Source organism: Ammospiza caudacuta, chromosome Z (assembly GCF_027887145.1).
Source record: "Ammospiza caudacuta isolate bAmmCau1 chromosome Z, bAmmCau1.pri, whole genome shotgun sequence".
NCBI lineage: Eukaryota > Metazoa > Chordata > Aves > Passeriformes > Passerellidae > Ammospiza > Ammospiza caudacuta.
The window spans coordinates 46,383,717-46,401,195 of NC_080632.1; the positions used below are offsets into that span (position 1 = coordinate 46,383,717).

Below are 17,479 nucleotides of genomic sequence, written 5' to 3' on the forward strand. Positions count from 1 at the left end.
TAAGAGTAAATAAACAAGAAACAAAAACAACAAAAAAAAAATGGAGTAGATTAACTCAAATAACTAGTGCGTTGAAGGTGCTTGCAGCTAAGGCGCCTGTGCTTTTTTCCACTTAGGAAGGAGTAGATGCTGAGGCAATAGATGGCTAGGCATGTTACTCACTGAAAACACACCAGACCTCTCAGAAACCTCTGAAAGAACAATTAAAACAAATCTTCAGATCTGCAATGAAAAAATCTGGGAGTACAACCTTCAAATTAGCACCTCAGACATCATAGACACAGAGTAACTACTCCAGTCAATTGACTTGGCCAATCTGCAATTAGTAGGCTCTCTGAAGTCCCTTATAAGCAAAAGTGAAGGAACAGAGATATCAAGAAGATAAGAAAACTCCCTTAAGGAATCCGTGAAAGTCAGATTCTTGCCTTAAAGAAGGCATTGGAAAAAGAAAATCCCAGTATTTCATTAGCCAAAAGCCACAATATGTGGGCTGGAATGAAAGGGAAAAAAAAAAAAAGAAAGGAAAAAAAGGGTAATATGAAATTTTATGGGGAAAAAAAACCTAGGGTTATGATAGAGACTGTATAAACATCAGTAAGTATGTCCAAAAGAATCTGTGCTCTTATTAATCATAATTCTACAATGATAAAAATACCATCTTTTGGAGTGAAAACAGTCATCACTGTCACATGCTCCATTATGGAAAGGATTTATGTGGTTTCCTCTTAGCAATGTAAACCAAGGCTTGAAAGGTTCCACGTGTTTTGCTTTTCAAAGCCCTCTTATGGCAACTACCAGGCATTACAGTGCTAATCCACATTCAAAAACAGCAAGAAATACTGGAAGAAATGAGTGTTGCTCCACAGTGTTTCAGCATAACTAAGAGCTGAAAGTTTGATAAAGCAAAGAATAGCAGCTTTAATACAGAACTGAAACTATGGGTCATATTCCTTTGCTTTAATGTTGGCATGTTCACACCAAAATTTCTAGTCATACCTTGCAGAAACTATAATGAATTGTATTCACAGCAAATCCCTACTTCTTACCTCAAATCACAGTTCTATATTTGATGCAAAATTTGGACTCAAAGCCCATGTTAATAGTTCTGAGCCAAATTTGTAGCATTTTAATGCTTTTTATGACCTTTATTTTAAATCGAGGCTCTCTTCAAGGACATTGGTAGTTACAGTCTCCTGTAATTGCTAAAAGGAAAAATACACCCTATCTCATTATTTTTTATTTCAAGTGAACAAAAGGCCATGCGCACCCAATCCTGCTGCATTCATTTTTCATCTGTTTTGTTTAAACAAGCAATTACTTTATTTTCATAAATTATCTCATTAGCACAGTTACTTGTATCTGCAGTGTAAAAAATGCTCCATAAAAGAAAATTCTACTTCATATCAAACCAGTCAAGACTTTTCAAGCTACTACTTGATACACAAATATACCACCACATGCCATTGAACCTGCTCAACTTTTTCTTATTTACTTGTAGAAATTGCCTTTCTGTTGAAAAAGACACCTCAAAAACAGGGTTGATTTACAGGACATACTGATGGAGTCAGACTTTGCTAATAACCACACATAATGAAATTACATTTTTATCCTGCTATCTCCATCAGGCCACTTTAAAGAGCAACTAAAGTTCTTCTACACAGTTCACAAGACTGTTTCAAAATGTGCAGTATTTCCTTTTGTCAGCTGGCATGTTTTCAGGGCAATTCCTCTTGAGCCATAACAAACAGGAAGAAATATGAAAGAATATAATAATTAAAAAAAATCTACCACAAGATCAAATATTACATTGTATTTTATGTTTTTTTTTAATATGTACCCAGTAAAAAGAAATCTACTGTTTGAGGTCAACACCTCACAGAGAGGTAGTCAGAAGACTATGTTTGTTGCAATGCTACTTGCCATAATACAAAATACAAAATGACCATCTGTAAATTATTCTTTGGGCAGGACTTTTAAAGCATGGAGAGATACAAACATGGAAGTGTGAATTTTGGCCTCAACTAAAAAGGAAATAGTAATGAATCTAGTAAAATGTACCATAAAAGTAGGGCCTTCTTTTTCCTCTACAGACTTTCAACAACACCTTTATCAAAGCACACAGCTAACCAAATAGAGAGTGCATTTCTCTTAGAATGGTCTGGGTTTGAAAGGACCTCTAAAAGTCATCTAGCCAAACCCCCCTACAACGAGCAGACTTCTTCAACTAGATCAGCTTATTTGGTGCCCCATCCAGCCTGACATTGAATGTTTCCAGGGATCCACAACCTCTCTGTGCAACCTGCTGCAGTGTTTCACCAACCTCATTATGAAAAATGTCTTCCTTATATCTAGTCAGAATCTGTTCTACTTCAGTGTAAAATCATCACCCTTTGTCCTATCACAACAGTTCTTGTTAAAAACTCTGTTCTCAAATTTTTTATAAGTCTACTTTAAGTACTTAAAGCCTGCAGTAAGGTGTCTTCAGAGCCTTCTCTTCTCCTGGAGAACTCCAACTCTCTGTCCTAATAGCAAAGGTGCTTCATCCCTCGGATCTCTCTGTGGCCTCCTCTGGACTCCCTCCAGCAGGTCCCTGTCCTTGCTGTGCTGTGCCCCCAGAGCTGACGCAGCCCTGCAGGTGGGGTCTCAGCAGAGCAGAGCAGAGGGGCAGAATCCCCTCCCTGCCCTGCTGCCCACCCTGCTCTGGATGCAGCCCAGGACACGTGTGGCTCTCTGGGCTGGCAGTGCCCGTGGCTGGGGCATGTCCAGCCTCTCAGCCAACCCCAAATTCCTCGGAGCAAGTATGATGATTCTGTGTCTTTAACAGTGTTCATTAAACTTATGGATAAACTTTATCATTCCCTAGATTCTCCCTTGCAGACTTCATTGAATTCCTTAAATTGGTTCTTAATCCCACAAACTGGGAAGAACTTTCTTGGAGAGAGTTCTTGATAATAAAGAAAAGTGTGTGTGCCCTGCTGTGTCCCACTAAGCTAAAAAAGAGTCTCCCAATGCCAGAACAGCACTTGGGGCAGGAAGAGGCACTTTTCCAAGCAGACATGTCCTCAAGACCTGAAGGTACCTCATACTATAATCATAGGCTCATATTATAGCTACCAGTGCACAGCAAGACTCCCAATTCCAAAGGACCTGGAAGCTGTGCAGGGAGATCTGACACAGCAGAGCTCACTGCAAGAGCTGCTCAACTGTAGACCCTCGCATGTCTCTTTTCAACCATATTCTAATGTCTGTTCTGAAACACACCACCTGAAAAAGCACTAACAAAATATAGACAAACCAAATAATTTGACAAGATTTTTCCTTTTTCTGGTCTTTTAAAAATGTTTTATGGTTTTAACACTTGGTTTTTGAAACTGAGTTCTTTTTGCATGCAATGTTTTATGCCTGTAAAGAATAACTGTGTGAAGTAAAGAGAGAACACTGAAAAGACCCAAATCACTGGCCCCTGTGCTGCTTGATTTAAGTCCAATTTCCATGCATTTTGATCATATTAAATTTAACTCCTGGAAGTTTAAACTGTCAATTAACTCAAAATAAGTCCCATTAGATACAGTAGGCACTTGATTCTCCTGATTGTTTGACTGTTGTTAAAATACACCTGAAACTGATTGCAAAATAATCACTGTTGAAAAACAGGGTACACTGTCACAATTCAGAAAAAAGAAATGCTTAATAAATGAAAAAAACAAATTCGTTTCTTTTTAATTCACTCACACCTTGTAATTCTAGCTCAGATGTCTTTAAGTTTTTAGTTTTATTCCACAACGTACTGAATAAACATTTCTGAAATAACTCTTCCGAGTCTCAGCAAAGACTGGATTTTTTCCATATGGAATAAATACTGGTATAGTTTTCCATATGTCTTTGCTCATTTTCAGTTCCAAATATAAAAACATTGCAAACAGAAATAGGCGTAGATGAGTTATCAAATCTTGCTGGAGCAAAATCTGGTCACAAATATAACATCATAAGGCAAACAGGTTTGGACTCAAAATTAAACTCCAAGATCCTGAGTGCTATAGGAAGCAGTTGCTAAACTCAAAACACATAAGTGCATTTTCATCAAACTTTGGTTGGTTCTATTTTTTGTTTTGCTTGTCTGTTTGTTTCAGTTGTTTTTGTAGTATTTGAAGTGTTCACAGAAAATTAATTTGCCATTATGACAGCCCTAATATGTAAAGTGTGGACAAAAGAACAACTGTATGCATTGAAAGGCTACTTCCCATTTCCAACCAAACAAGAGTGAATATGTTCCTGAAACCCAGCCAAGCAGCTGTATTTCAAAAAAGTTCTGTTTCATTCTTAATTTGGAAACAAAGGAGACTGCTTTGCAATGTATTATTTACATTACTCTAATAACCTAGAAACCAGATCATGTGCCTGTACATACAAAAACTTAGATTGTAATTTGGCTGACTAGACTGCTCATCACATTTTCAACTGTTTTATTAACAGACCTTTGTTTCATGGGACTAAGATGCCAGTGAAATACTTCAAAAACGACAAAAACTACACGACACCTTAAAGTGAGGGGAAAAAACAATTTTGGCTTCAAACTGCTTGCTGTCTGGCTGTTTGTGCTTCATGAAACACGTGGCAATACAGACAGGACAGACTGCTTCAGAAGAAATAGACAGCTCTCAGTAAGGATTTAATTCTGACAGATCCTCAGTAACCACAGTGTCAAGTAGGATGCTTCTAACTCCACTGCACTCCTCAGATTTTATAAAGGTATTTTTACACCACCAGTAGCATCCCCCATGCGCACAGACACTACTTCGGAATTGTTTTTGTCAAGCTTGAGAAAGCCCTAAGAGAAGGGAGAGAATCTGCTGTTTCATGTAAACTCCTGCTCAACTTTCATCACTCTGATGTCATTAGAAGATATCCATAGGAAAGACAGAGGGGCCAGATCTCTCTGTAATCAGCTTGTTAGCAAAGTTATTACTGAAAGAATACTTGAAGGAACTTACCAGTAGAGAAAACAAAAACTGTGTTGTCCCAAAGACCGTATGCTTTCAGAGCATCAGTAAGATTTCCTACCGCTTCGTCCATAAGAGTCACCATTCCTGCATAATGGCGCCTTTTCACATCTTTTATGGAAAAATATGGTTTCAAGTATTCTTCAGGGACCTCGAGAGGTTCATGCACAGACTGAAAGGCGAGATAGAGAAAGAGGGGCTGGGGTGGAAGGGATAAAATGGAAATTAGTTGAACATAAAGTACTAAGTGCAAAAGTTACTGCAGCAAAAGCAGACATCTTTCATCAACTGTGCAGGTAGTGCCTTTTGATTTCTTCTACAACTTCTACATCTTCCATTCTTTGCACATAAACTAAGAAAGCTTTGAAAAATTACTTTTGGAAAGCTGTGGAAAAACATCAGGTCTGTCTTTTCTTCATAACATAATTGTTAACAATTTCTTTCTATTAAACTTCTCAACTTAAGCTTCCCTTCTCTGTTTAGAAGTGCAAACTACTTGCTCAACCATTTCTAAAAATGTATTAATTGTATTAAAATAGAAGAAATGGAGAAAGGTAGCAGGCCAGGACCATGCAGACAAAGCCGATTTTGGCAGCAAGTGAGTTTTACCACTGCTACTTCTCACATTTAGCTCTATGCACCTATTGAATAGCCCTGAACTGCAGCTCAAACACAGCTCTCTCTATTAGTATTTCATCAATGTTTTAGAAACATTCTTTAATGCTGAAGTTTTCTGTACCTTCTCGGTTTTGTGATTTGCTATAAGATCTATAGCTCTTTTTGTGAATAAATTTGTGGAGTACACATTTTTAAATCCAGTTGCAACTTCTTCTCCATCTCGAAAGTCCAGAGCACAGCGCGTCACATTCTTTGCTTTGATGAGGACACAGTGGTCATGAGTATAATAATCCTCACTGCCCAGGAGATAACCTACAACAGGAAAAGATGTCAAATGAGCAGGCCAACACCGTGTCACATAAACACATACATCAGGAGGAGAAAAAAGTCAAACACAAATGTCAAAACATTAGTGGTTTCGAGCTAAAACACTAATTCAACCCTGGACCACCTGCTATGAGACCCCTGACACGTCTAAGTAGTTCCACATTTAATACCTCATAGGCTTTTCATTGCTAATGCCAGCATTAATTTCAAAAGAAATTAAATATTTTGAAAGCAGTTTAATGACCTCTTATTTGTACTTTGATGTCCATGAGCACTAAACTAATGCACTAGGAGCCAAGGCAGTGATCTAGCTGTGAACTAGTCTGATTCTTAGTGGTATGATTTCTATGTTTGTATTTTGATGTAGGCTTCCACTTCTATTGGAAAGTTCGGAATTTTAAAATCCATTTATTCAAAAACATCCAAGCATGAATCATCTGTGTCTGCTGTAATGCAATTTCTGATCCACTGCTGACACCAGCTGGTCACAAAAAGACACTATCACTTAGAGATATCCAAAAGAAATTAAGTAAAAATCCTGCATGTATGGATTTGCTCCTACCTAGGGCTAGCCTGTTAGCCATGGAGTACCCTTGTGTTTTAGCAGGCACAAAAAAAACTTTTCAAAATCATTTGAATCTCAAAAATTACATTTGAAATGAGATTTTAGATTTCTCCCCCAATATCCTGAAAAAATGGATGAATCTGAAAAAAATACAGTCCTATGTTCCGCAAAAAAAAGATCTTGGGACAAAAATCCAAGACTGAAGAAATTTACTTGAACTTTTTCTTCAGCAGCTGCAGCTAGTAATTTCTGCAAAAACAAATGTACAGAAAAAAATAAAGTGATCTTAAATAAAATATAAATGTCTATGATATTTTTAGGAGAATAAAATGGTTAGTTTTTCAAAAGGTGAAGTGATTTTATAGGCAGATTGCTTACATCAATGTACTCAGAGGCACATGTTGCATTTTTTCCATTTTGAATGTCCACTGGGCGAGAGTGCATCAATTGTGCCACGAAATCAAACATCCCTAATCATAATGGATGCCTACTGGAATCACATGAACATTACAGGATATTAAACCACTATATCCTCGGAAAAATAATGTCACATTGGGGCACCCAAAAACAATACACAGAGCCAGCCTATCCTCAGGCTCCTGCATTAAAAGCCTGCTCAGTCCCAGGGTGAGATTTCAAAAGGAACAGCAGCCTATCTACACCCATGCCACCAAGGAGATCCCAAGCTCCTGTGGAGGGATGGGAGAAAGCACAAATGCTTAAGCAATGAGAGCCATTATATCCCAATCCACATATATTAGCTTAATTCAGTTGTGAAACCATGGCCCTGAGCTCCCCAAAGAGTGAAAAGAAGTAAACCACCTAAGGGGACAGTTTTTCCCACCTCATGTTTGGATGAACATAATTTATTAAAGGCACACACAGAGCACAGTCACATTCTTCATTTAAGCTGCAGGTTAGACAAGAGCAACACAGACTTCTGCATTGAAATTTACTATTTTGAAATTCATCATTCAAGGAAAGTGTCTCAAAAACAACCAAGTGGAGATGGACCTCTTTGAGCTCAGTGCTGTGCAGAATGATGCAGAATGAGACATTTGACAGCCCAAGTCATATACCATCCGTGACACTTGTGCAAAACTAATAAATTGATACTGGGACAGGAGCCCAAACCACACTTGGAACAATAAACAATGCATAGCTGTAAGTTGCTTTGCAAGTAATGCACTCACACTTAGACAATCTACTGTTTAGTCTGAGAGCTTCACTTCCTAACTTATGAGTTTTTGGATACTACTTTATAGAGGCTTTCACACCATCTCATCACCAGCTCTGGAAAACCAAAGCTACACAAACTGGCTGTAACCCCCCCTTCCCTATTCCCCTGTGCTGCTGTCGGTAGGAGACAGAGAATTCAGAGCAAAAAGTTAACTCTGGGAAGGAGGGAGGAGTGAGGGAAAATGGAAAGAGAGAAATGCTTTACTTGGAGCTACACAGTAATTCTGATACTTTCTTCAGTAAGTTGTAAAGCTTGAGCATACATTTAAGGCATTATCATTTTTTAAGCAGTGGTACTTTGGAAATACGCATACCCAGATATGGCTTTACTTATAAATCAGCAGTAAATCCGCCGCTGTTACAAGAATGGGACAGTTTCTCATCCTTTTCAACACTGCATTTACTGCCCATACTAAATCAAACTATTACCAAAGTAAGTGTCAAATCCTCTGCGAGTTGGAAGGCATTCTTTTCTGTACATTCCCAAATGCCACTTCCCCACCATGTGAGTAACATATCCCGCCTCTTGAAGTAGCTCTGGGAGGAGTTTCTCATCCAGTGGCAGACAACTGGGCTGGCATGGCCAAATTATCTGGTGTTGTAAACCTGTGTGGATCTTGCAGAGAAAAGAAGTGTGAGATATCCCTTACAATGCAGCCCACATGTTAATTTATAAGCAGGGCAAAAAAGAAGCACAGCTGCATTAGAGATTAGGATTATTTTTAGGGGTTCTTCATTTTACCAGTGTAGCACTGAAGATGATGAGGAAGCTGCAGGTGGAGGGTAGGGGTTGCATGGAGGAAAACAAGAAAATAGCACTGCAAGAGTTAATATCTTCCCAGGCATAAATCAAGCACTTTAATAAGCAATTTAAAAAACAACAAAACAAACACACACAAAGCCTTTTATGCTTTTAGCTAGAAATCTAACAGGCAAGAATTATCATTATGGTCTGTTTGAAGGCTAGGGACATCTCAAGATAGAGTGATTTTAAATGGGATTGAAATGGGCAAAAATGCACATGGCAGGTGAATCTATCAAGCTTTTGCCTGTATCACAGAACAGTCACTGGAGGAAAGGTCGATAAAAGAAAACTATTTTTCTATTACTCTTCTAAATGGCCATTATATATATGTACTTGTATATTTATTTGCATGCTTCAAATGAGTACAAGCACTATAGAAAGCATTTGGGTGGGGAAAGCTTCACACTGACTAGATCTGACATTCAATAGCTCTACTAAAGTTTCCAGTCTTACTAAGTGATGAATTTTGTATTTGTTTACAAAACCATCACTGATAACAATAGTTTGAGTAGTATATCACATCTGATACAAGGAACCTCCTCAGTTAATGATACTATAAACTGTTTTGTCAACTCTGTCTTCTCCACAATCAAAAAGGCACTTCCCTGAACCTAGACCTGCAAACATACATATACAAGTACATATATCTTGTTTATATATTAAACATTTCTAGCAGTCTACGTGCTAGAATCTATGCGTGTGTCAAAGCACAAAGTCTCCAAGATCCCCTGGAGCAGCTAACATCAGATTTTTATGACTTCACTAAGCAAACCAGTGTAGCAAGCTGCAAGATTAACGTTCAAAGCATTGCTTTGAAATTTAGCAACTCTCTGAACTGACTTTTAAAACAAATAAGCCATGAACTTAGGCAAGTGGGTAAGGCCCTTTTCTAAAGGGCCTACTACTTCCTCATTTTCTTTGAACAAGGAGGTTCCAAAAATTAAATTATAGTGTAGATTTTCTATTATACATATAAAACATTTAAAATATTTTAAAATGCTTTATTACAGAAAGCATTAATATACCAAATGCACAAACTAGCAAAGCATTGTAATTTCTTGCACTGTATCTGGAAAATGAGAAAAAGGAGAAGGAGGCAATAATAATATAAAAATATCTATAGCTATCTTAGACCAATACCATTGCTTTTCTTTCAGACAGATTGCAAGGTGACTACCAAAATTTCATCTCCAGATTTAGGTTACTTTCCCAAGTTTCTAAGCAACTGTTATTCACATATTTGCTGCATAATAACTGCTGCATGGAATGTCTCCTCTATTAAAAAAAAAAAAAAACAAAGAAAAGAAAAGAAAATTAATTTTCTAATATCATTTTACTCAATTGCAACGTGGTCAACATGAAGATTATTAAATTATCAAGACACATTATGGGTTGAACTTAAATCCAGACTGAACTATAGGTGTTTTCAAAGTTCACTTTGAAGATGTGATGCAGCAGTGGCCACTTTCTTAGCACATTCAGATTATGATATTTTAAAAATATTCACTATGAAAAAAATATTTTAGGTTATTTAATAGAGCAACCTCAAGGGTTGTTAAAGATAATGTAAATTGCTTTTTCCTATTCATCATTATCCATTCTTCGACTTTTCAGGAAAGAGACAAATGTTGCTTGGAAAGAGTGTACCTAGAACAACATTCCTGCAAGAAGAGACAGCGTCCCCTACTACAGGATGACATTTATTTTCTTTCACTCAGAGCAGTTTATTTGGCAATCACTGTGGTTAACATGGATGTGCAGGACTTCTTGAGACAGAGGGGAAGTTCCTGAAACACACTTAACCCTTTGAAAGTTTCTTCCTTCTGTCTATGCTGTGTGTCCTTACTTTCTTTCTCACCCCCCACTCCTCAGGTTTTTGCCAAAACTGCAAAAAGGATAGGAAAGGATAGAATGATATTAGTATTATAAAGCCCAAATCTTACACCTGTACAACTGGGGGGGGGGGGGGGGGAAGATAAAGAAAGGAAAAAAAAAACCTGGGAAAATCAGGATAATCATTATAAAATCACTATGAACTTATTTAGACACCCAGCCTAATGACCACTCTGTGCGCACTCCATCAAGAAGGGCAGAACATCCTGTACCAGAGGGAGGTGAATGTATAGCTACTGACGCATTTGGGCGCTGCACTGGAAATATGCAGCAAAAACTGAACAAGTAATGCTCATCTGCTCATTTCTGCATCTCGACCGGGTTATCCAGTGGAAAAATATCCAAGAGTCAGGCGACTAGGGCAAGGATATTTTCCACGACAGCCTGACGAGCCTGTTAATCCAACCGAAGCATAGTGAGCACCTCGGCTTTTCTGGAACAGAACAATTTGCACCGATTCCATGCTCTAGTTTACTCCCGAGCCCGCAAGGCGAAGTTTGCAGTTTCAGAGCAGCTGTTTCGGCAGCGCAGCGGCGTAGAGACCCCGCAAGCCCCAGCGGCACGGGAGCTGCCAGCAGCGAGCAGGGAGCGCCCGGAGCATGCCGCGGGCAGCGCGGCCGGGCTGCGAGCGCCCGCCCTACCTGGTAGCGGCCCGACAGGAGCTGGCTGCGGGACGGCGTGCACAGCGGCTGCGTGTAGTAGCGCTCCAGCCGCACGCCGCCCGCGCCCAGCGCGTCAAGCCGCGGCGTGCGGATGGCAGAGCCGTGCCAGCCCACGTCGCCCCAGCCCAGGTCGTCAGCCAGCACCAGTACCAGGTGCGGGGCGGACGAGCGCGCCGCCGCCGGCTGCGGTAGGCACAGGGGCAGGCACAGCGGCAGCAGCCGGCTGAAGCACAGGCACAGCAGCCGGCTAAAGCGCGGGCACAGCGCGCCCAGCCGCGCCATCCCCGGCATCCCCGGCATCCCCGGCATCCGGAACTGGGCCGCGGGGAGCGCCCCGAGCCAGAGCTCCGCCCGCCGGGCGAGCGGCGCGGCCCACGGGGCGGGGCTCGGGCGGGGCCCGGGCAGGGCCGGGAGAGCGGGGCAGGGCCGGGAGAGCGGGGCGGGGCCCGGGCAGGGCCGGGAGAGCGGGGCCGGGTCGGGAGAGCGAGGCGGGGCGCGGGCAGGGCCCGGAGAGCTGTATGGGGCCCAGGCAGGGCCGGGAGAGCTGGGCGGGGCTCGAGCAGGGCTCGGCCGGCGCTGCGGGGGAGCGGGGTTGGCGGCTGCGCGCCTCAAGAGCGGGAGCGGTGCAGCTTTACGCCGATGGCTTTTGGTATTAGCTTAAAAAAGAAATTGTAAAGGTTTTGCCGGTGTTGGCAAGGTCTGCAGCCCGCTGATGCTGGCCGTCCCTTCTAATTTTGTCTTGCTTCAGCTCCGATATTAAACACCCGGTTCAAACCTCGGAGCGTTTCCCATGGGAACCAGGGAACTATGTGCAGGCTTGTATCTCAAGTCATGTGTGTTTCTAATGAAATCAGTGGAACATGATGAGGACAGGACAGACTGCATTCTCGTAGTATTATCTAAACTGTTACTTCTGCCTTCATAGGGGCTCATCCGTCTTTTATACAGCTAGGCTACAGAGCTTATTCTGTGTGCAAGCACAGTAACGCAGGGGCAACACACACACGGCTTTGCTGCCGGCCAATGTGCACGACAGGGAAAAACAAGCTGAAGATGCAGCTGAGGGGAGCGAGGCGGCGATTATTCCTGTTGGAGAAACTCTCCTGTTAGCATCAGCTGCTAGTGCCTACACACACACACACACACGAGAGAGAGACGTGTGTGTCTTCCCTCCCCCTTCAAGCCCCACCCCCCTGCAAAATCATAAGCAGCCCGTGCTTTTTTCTCTCCATTTTGTCATTTCAGATGAGAAGCCTGGATCGAGGTCTGGCTGCAAGATGGTGCTTGTGACTGTTACAGTGTAGGAAGGAAGTGAAGTAATGCAGAAATAGCAGTAATGTCAACGGGGCTCTTTCTTCAAACCATGTAATTGTCTAAAGCAATATTGCAATCTACCTTAGTTATAGCCTTGATGTAAAATTTAAGAGAGTGAAAAGACAGAAATAGCTGTCAGCTCTGGTCAGTTTTATTCATCCAGGGAATATATATAAATTTCAGTGTCCAGTGGAACATCAACCATATATTTCCCATTCAGCTAGAAATGTGTATTCCCAATATAGCCATTTGGTAACAGGCAAAAGAACAGTCCACATTAAAATTTGTTCTTTTTGGTTAGAAAGCCAAATATTGAGTACACCAAGTCTCTATAGGGAGAAAGTTCCTGCTTGTTTTAATGAAGTCTAGTGGATAAGCCTATGAAGCTACAAAGTTGGGTTTTTTAAAATCCCATAGGTTTCCCCGCTGCTTTGAAAACAACAGCTCTGATGAGTCATATCAGCTTTTTTCTGCAATGAAAATGTCCTACAATCTACAGCCAGTACTGGAATGAGAAGCAACAGTACTGTCCTAAACCCAGTTTTCTCCAAAGTAAATTCCAGGACCACTGACAAACTGGTGTGTGACTATGAGCAGTATTGTCTTTCTTGAAATGTGATTCATACTGTTTAAAAGCTGCAAAGTTCTGTTTTCTCTTGTTTCTAGTTCAGATCTCATGACCAGTCTCAAATGTCTCACTGAACTGTTTCTTTTTCTAACTTCTTCCATGTCCTTACTACAGGTAAAGTTTCATTCAAGTGTTAGCACATTCCCACAAAAACCCTTTTTGTTCACTCCAAGTAAGTTCTTTGAAAAACTGCACAGTGCTGGTGAAACCAGAAATTTTGAAACAAAATTCATAATTTCTATTCACCTTTCATATTTTCAAAGTTATCATGGTGCTCAAATGCAGCTGAATTAATATTTCCTTGCAGAGAAACATCAAGAGTTATGTACTCGTTGTCCTATTCCACTAGAACTGGGTAACCTTGTTGCCCGACCATAGTTAGAACATTACATTGAACTGTCTTAAATATACACTGCAGATACTGCACAGTCAGTCTGAATATTGCCGCCTGTCATATTTTCTAGGATTTTTGGGGTTTTATTAATTTCATTATTAGTTGAGGGAATTGGAACCCCAATCAGAAAAAAATATTTCTCTCAGACAGTATTCTCTTGAATCAAAAGAATAAATCCAGGAAATCGCCTATGTTTAGTCTCTTATGTTTCAGTTTGTCTTTTCTGAATTTGGGGCTGAATAATTTGGACATTGCTTTGGGATCAGTGATTAAAGAAGTCATTAGCGTGACACACAAGGTTACAGTAACAGTGTGGATTTATTATGCTGTAAAAAGCATGACCTGGACTCTTTTTGCAGTAGCATATGGAAACTTGGAACAAAAATTCAAATGGTTATAGTAACATCCACTCTGGTGTGCAAAAACTCTGGACATGGGAAAATATAGGAAAACGGGAAACAAAACTGTCTGAGAAAACTGCTTTTTACATATCCTGATTTGAGTATTTCAGAAAATTTCCTAGATGACCATCATTTTTTCACCTCATTGCAGATGTGTCTCCTCTGTTTACCAATGAGGTGAGGTTGAGAAAGACTCTAAAGAAGTCCCTGCCAATCTTTCTACACTGGTATTTCTGTTTGATTGGTCAGAAGCCATCTTAAAACTCAATACTTAAACATTCTTGCTCTTATTCACTTCCTCTTGCTGTGTCTTGGCACAAGTTTAGGCAACATCATATCTCAATCTGTAACGAAAAGAAGTGACAGGAAACTACAATAGCTGCTGAACACTTCCCCCACTGCATTTCTTCAGGTTTATGTACTTTTTTTCTTTTTAATAACTTTAAAGGATTGACTTATGTATGTGAACCTGTATGTTGGCATGATTTGTAAAGCTTTGTCCTGATACTGTTTCATTTATCTGTGCTGTGCAGAATGCAATGTTGAGCTGTTCTGATGGATATTCAGTAAGCTGACTTGGGTGTCAGAGCAGTAAGAAGAAGCCAGGTCAACTAGGAAGCACTTTCAAACATTGCTATCACAGCTACAGCACCTCTAATTCTCCGTAATCCTTGCTTAAAACTAGTTGTGATGTCTCTGCTCCTAATTAATTGTTGAAGAGAAAGGCATTCTTAGGAAGTGACAGCAACAAGATATTTAATTTCCCTTACATGTGGTCAGTGATGAATCCGAAGTTGTTTTAGTCTTGTAAGTTGGCTGCAAGAAAGGAACTATACTGCCTTGACCCAGAAACATAGTTAGCTTATCTAAATCTTGAAGTTAAATGAAACTTAGAACCATGGAATATGCTGATTTGGAAAGGACCCACAAGGCTCATTGAGTCCAGCTCCTGGCCTTGCACAGGACAACTCCAAGAATCACCCTCTGTGCCTGAAAGCTTTGTCCAAACACTCCCTGAACTCTAACAAATTTAGTTTCATGACCATTTCCGTATGGAACATGCTCCAGTGCCTAAAAACTCTGTGGATGAAGAGCCTTTTCATAACATCCAACCTAAACCTCCCACAAGTGGGCTTCAGGCCATTCTCTCAGGTTCTGTCACCAGTCACCACAGAGAGAAGATCAGTGTCTGTCCCTCATGATGAAGTTCTGACTTCAGCCACTCCTCATACAGCTTCTACTAATTAGCCAAGGCTTGGTCTTGGTGTGTCTTGGGTCACAAGACCTGTCAGTGAGAAACTCCCAAAGAAATCAGTGTCTGGGCTTGTATAATACTAGACTGTAAAATGAGAGAAGTCTGAGTCAGCTACACGTAGAAATTAGGGGTTGGGAGGTTACAGCTGGAAATGCAGTACAAGCTGCTAGAGCATACAGGTCCTGAGTACACTTGAGTGTTGGAATTGTACCTGCTATTCATCCCTCTTTGCTCAAGCTGCAGAAAGCCTGTCCCCTCTGCAGTCAGATTGATCCAGATAATGTATTAATCTTTCTTCTGAGTCAGAAAAGTCAAAAATCACAAACCTGATTCTAATTGTCAGGCTGGGATATGGAGGCATTGTTGAACACTTTTGGCATAGCAAAGCTAATTAGGAAAGTATAGATGAATCTGTCTCAGAGTAACTGTTCCACTACACTTCAGGATGTGGTGTCTAGTGAATTTGCATAATCTTGGAAAATACTAAAATTTAAAACAATGTTTCTAAGCATTGTTCTTTTTCTCCACAGTATAAATAAAACCATATAACATTGGGTTGTACTTCAGATTTCTTAAATGCTCACAGAGTCATAGTGGTTAAGTGCCTCGTTACAAACAATGTTACCTTTAGGAAAAGTAACATTTTGATAGTTCAGCAAAATTAAACTCAATCACTTCTGAAAGTAAAACAGACAATAATTTCTGAATGGATTTTTTCACTCCAGATAGTATGACAGGCAGAGCTCATATATTTAATTTTTACCTGCTTTATAAAAGATATTCAAAACACCACAATGTAATGTCAGCTTACTTTATCAACAGTGACTGTTCATTACTCAAATTGTGTTTCTCCTGGTATATACTATTTATACATTTGCTTCTTTGCTGAAGATTTAGAGGCACCAACTCTCTTGAAGAAAGTGCATTTTGGACATGATTTATACATACTTTGAAAACTTTTATCTATAGCCTAAAGGACACCTTTACTAAGTTGGAAATTTTGACATTGTTGTTCAAAAGAATTGTTGAGAATATTATTGAATTCCAAATGAGTGTTTTATTACTTTCGTGTGTTCCCATCATACACACTATCCCAATGCTACTTACTTAGGTTATTGAATATTTAACACTCAATAAAGCTCCTTTGCTGTGAATTTAATTATATTTTTCATTGCTAATATTTCTATGTAATAACATATGGCTCATACTGTTGCTTCAATCTATAATAAACAGTAAGAAAAAACTATCTTTGGTGCCTGTCTAGTGGTTCAGATTTAATACAGTAAATCTGTAACTTAAGTTTTGTTCAGAAACTGAGCAAAAATATACTGTTTCTTGTAGCATATTACATGTAATGTGCCAAATGATTTATGTAAAATAGTGAAGAATGGGCTTCCTATAACTGTTTCATTGAGAGGAATGGGATTTTGGTCTTCTATGAGAATTTCTGCCAGGTTGACATGCAGAGAAAAAATGCCCAGAATTCAGCTTACCTTTAGTAATGCCTTTATTATTTTAATGGTTAATGAGATGTCTTTCAATTCCTTATGAAGCATTCTGTGTACAACTAGTGACATGCTTTTATGGTAAGCTTGCTATTCATTTTTACAAAAAAGACAGGATGAGCTACTTTACCTCAAGGGCAGGCAAAGGAGGAACTGAGAGTGTGAGGGAGGGGGAGGAATTTGCTATTGGACAGAATCAAGAGCACATTTCTCATATGGATTAACGCAGATCTGCCAGCCAATGTGGGAGCAAGCTGAATCAATGATGTGCTCGTTCCCTGCCACTTTCTGCTCTCAAGTGCTGCTGAGAAGCAGAACACACAGCAGCCCATCAGCTCTGCTCAGGTCTCTAATGTGAACAGCACATACAGAGAATTAGGAAGTAATGCCATCAAATTTCTCACTCATGAATAGCAATGAAGATCTTGAGTTTAGTAATTAGAAAATGTGAGTGGTTTGATTCTCTTAATTTTATGCATATTAACGGCACTATTTCCTACTGCACCATTTGCTGTATTGTCATCTGTGTTTATGTTTTGGGACTTTCACCCTTTCTCTGAAGGCGCATTCTTGTTGGTTCAGTCAGCACCAGTGGCTCTTGTATAATGGTTGCTGGATAATTTTTACCTAGAAGTTCAACTTCCAATTTCTGTCCAACTTTGCTGAGTTCCATGGGAACATATGCGAAAGCTAGACTCTGCTGAGCTCCATAGCTGAAACATCCAGATGTGGTATTGCCAATTACCTGAAAAAAACCAGAACCAATTGTATTTATTTTCAAGATGCAGTGGATTTTCTGAAGAAAAAAACAAAACCAAAATAACAACAACAATAAAAAAACCCAACCAAAACAGAAAAACCCAACCAACTAAC

The 17,479-nt window shown here is 40.0% G+C and overlaps 2 protein-coding genes across 2 annotated transcripts in view; both read right to left on the reverse strand.

The window, feature by feature from the left end:
• Positions 1 to 11,391, reverse strand: part of ARSB (arylsulfatase B) — a 63,669-nt gene extending 52,278 nt beyond the window's left edge. Inside the window, exons 1-4 of the mRNA XM_058823411.1 lie at positions 11,089 to 11,391; positions 8,179 to 8,365; positions 5,740 to 5,930; positions 4,992 to 5,199 (exon numbers count right to left, since the gene is read on the reverse strand). Coding sequence (XP_058679394.1) covers positions 4,992 to 5,199; positions 5,740 to 5,930; positions 8,179 to 8,365; positions 11,089 to 11,391 — 889 coding nt within the window. The remainder of the gene's footprint in view (positions 1 to 4,991; positions 5,200 to 5,739; positions 5,931 to 8,178; positions 8,366 to 11,088) is intronic.
• A 4,951-nt stretch (positions 11,392 to 16,342) lies between these two features.
• DMGDH (dimethylglycine dehydrogenase) overlaps positions 16,343 to 17,479 on the reverse strand; it is a 39,964-nt gene continuing 38,827 nt past the window's right edge. The window contains exon 16 of the mRNA XM_058823410.1: positions 16,343 to 17,351. Coding sequence (XP_058679393.1) covers positions 17,136 to 17,351 — 216 coding nt within the window. The 3' untranslated portion in view covers positions 16,343 to 17,135. The remainder of the gene's footprint in view (positions 17,352 to 17,479) is intronic.